The sequence below is a fragment of the Capsicum annuum genome, chromosome 10 (assembly GCF_002878395.1).
Source record: "Capsicum annuum cultivar UCD-10X-F1 chromosome 10, UCD10Xv1.1, whole genome shotgun sequence".
NCBI lineage: Eukaryota > Viridiplantae > Streptophyta > Magnoliopsida > Solanales > Solanaceae > Capsicum > Capsicum annuum.
The window spans coordinates 182395213-182397973 of NC_061120.1; the positions used below are offsets into that span (position 1 = coordinate 182395213).

General features: G+C 36.0%; 1 protein-coding gene across 1 annotated transcript; it reads right to left on the reverse strand.

Annotated features, from left to right (window-relative positions):
* Nucleotides 1–1110: 1110 nt before the first annotated feature.
* Nucleotides 1111–1932, reverse strand: LOC124887845. The gene has a single exon (XM_047397761.1). It carries the CDS (start codon nucleotides 1930–1932, stop codon nucleotides 1111–1113), a length of 822 nt encoding a protein of 273 aa, XP_047253717.1.
* Nucleotides 1933–2761: the final 829 nt, after the last annotated feature.

Genomic DNA, 2761 nt, shown 5'->3' on the forward strand with positions numbered 1-2761 from the left:
ATTCAAGAGAAACTAGCGAGATGTATGGATTTGCATCAAAAGTTGCCCGTATTTCTTCGGAATCAATGAATTTTGCCTATCTAGGAACACGATTGAGCTTTGCTCCTAATTATGCACCTTCGACTCAATCTGCGGAATCACCACCAGTGCTAGTTTGCCGTCATGGACGTCAATCCGAATCTAGAGATAGTACGCGTCAGGGTAGAAGAGGTGGTTGTAGTAATATGGCAGATCGTAGCGAAGAACCACATGATAATTTTGGCTTGTCTTTAGCTACTACTATCGAGGCATATTATCCCACGTTTGAATTTAGTGAACCCTCAACGGCTGTCACTGATTTTTCAGGCGAAGAAACAGTTGGTTTTGTAACGCCACCCGTTGTGCAATATGATTTTGCGCAATTAAGTGAATTTCATCATGCTCCCCAACCCAGAATGCGTGAATTTTTCATGAATAACTCTCCATTTAATGAGGCGTTAAGCTTTTCTGATGTGAATCGGTAATTCGTATAATACATTTAATAATTTATGATCAATTAATTAATTATTATTTATTTAATTATATTTCATGTTATTACAGGCAATAATGTCCAATGCAGAAACTTCTCAACCACATGTATGATGTCATTTCTTAATTTACATACTTCATTTTATTTGTAGTCTTAAGTAATCTTACCTTTAAAAATATTTTTTGTAGGTTACGAGAGAAGATGGTGGTCGAAGATCAACTAGGCCACACGTACCAACTTATTGTGGCACGGGTAGTCATCATGATCACGTTGGGAGACAAAATTAATCAAAAGTTTTGTTGGTCGTAGTTTCACAAGACTAAATTTAGGTAGGTTAATTTTTTCAGTGTAATTTAGGTAGGCTAATTTTTTTCTAGTGTTATTTAGGTAGGCTAATGGTACATTATGTAATTTTTGTTATGTTTAGATGAATTTAAAGTTACACCGTCATAAAAATTTTATATTATTATGTTCAATTCCCTTGTCAAGCCAACAAACATAAATTAGCTAGCAGTAGATTATTTTATAAGACATATTACGTTAAAAATACTACATTTAGACCAATGACACAACATAAAATAATAATATATGAAAGTCACAAACTACTGAGCTCGTTTAGGACATCGTGCCTTAGTGTGACCTGTTTCTTTGCAAATACTACACTTTCTAGCCATGCGAGCTGGAGAAATATCCATATCATTCTTAAGTCGGGTTCTTTCTTCAACACCAGATGTCCGCATATGTTCAACGTTTGCAACTAAAGCAAATGGGGCTGGTGGCCAATATCGTTCATTACCCATGGGGTAAAATTTACCACTATACGTTTGTTTGTATAGCTTGGTGCTGTAGTACTTGCTAACATATGTATTAGGTTCGATGCCACGAATGTCACCAAACTTAATACAATGTGAGCATGGCATGTGATAATTCTTCCATTTTTCACAAGAACATATTTTTTTCTTGGCATTAACTGTGTGGACATTTCCACCCTTACCATCATGTGCAAAATTAAGAATCTCAAATACCCCATCACCAGTTTGATAAGTCATTATGTCAGTGTGCGATTGCGCTCTCTCCCAATAATCTAAGAATTTGTTTTCAACGGCAGGAGGCCATGACTTATTATTTCGTAATAAAGCATCAACAAGATTGCTTCGTTCCACAAAACGGTCAACAAAAGCTTTAAAAGTCATGCGAAGCATAGCAGTCACGGGAAGCCCCCGAGCTTTCTTCAACAAATCATTATATGACTCGGATACATTTGTCGTCGTGGCACCCCATCTACGACCATCATCCTTATACATTGTCCATTTATCTAGCGAAAATTTATCTAACCACATATATGCTGCAGGGGACAATATCTTAATTTGTTCCATTCTTTGAAAAAATTTCCTTTCTTGATGCTCCATGGCAGCCGACCACATTAAGTTCTCGAGCTCTCTATTCAATTTTTTTTTATTAAAATTGGCTTTCAAGTGTCGAACACAAAATCTATGAAAAGTGTTTGGTGGATTCAACCAATCATAAGACTGAACACATTGTAATATTCCTTTATGACGGTCAGAAATGAGACCAATTTTTTCTCTCACCGATAACATGCCTCCATAATAACTTAAGAAACCATGATCATGATTCAAAACTTTCACGTGCAATAAGAGCATATGCAAACGGAAGAATATTACCATTAGCATCAATCCCAACAACAATTAATAGTTTCAAATCGTACAAACCATAAAGATGGGTACCGTCTATTGAAATGACGGGCCTGCAGTATTTCAAACCATCAATGCTCAGTTTAAAAGTCCAAAATAAAAATTTAAATATTTTCTCACCCTGCATTGTTAAAGAATAGTGCTCCCATTCAACAACAGTACCGGGATTGAAATATTGTAGTGCAGTCATGTAGCGAGGTAATGCTTTAACTTGATGACTTCTCGAACCGTCTTAATACTAATATTCGGGCTCTGCATAATATGTGGTACCAACGTAACAACAATCATATTGTTGTTTAGATTGAAATGATCTTCCTTGTAGTTATCAGTCAGACAAGTATATGGTTGTATCATTTTTCCTGTTTTCCACATACCACCTGAAATCTCTTGAAAGCGAATCATCCATTCGCATCCCAACATGTGACGCTTGCACATAACCCTCCAGCTCTTACTTTTGGATCTATCACAAATATACTCCTTTCTTTTTTTAAGACTATACATTCTCACAGCAGCTTTCATTTGTTTCTTATTTGTGAATAAC

Bases quoted from the DNA above. Each gene is read 5' to 3' on its own strand.
- LOC124887845 (XM_047397761.1), bottom strand. From the start codon at position 1,932: ATGTGGTCGGCTGCCATGGAGCATCAAGAAAGGAAATTTTTTCAAAGA.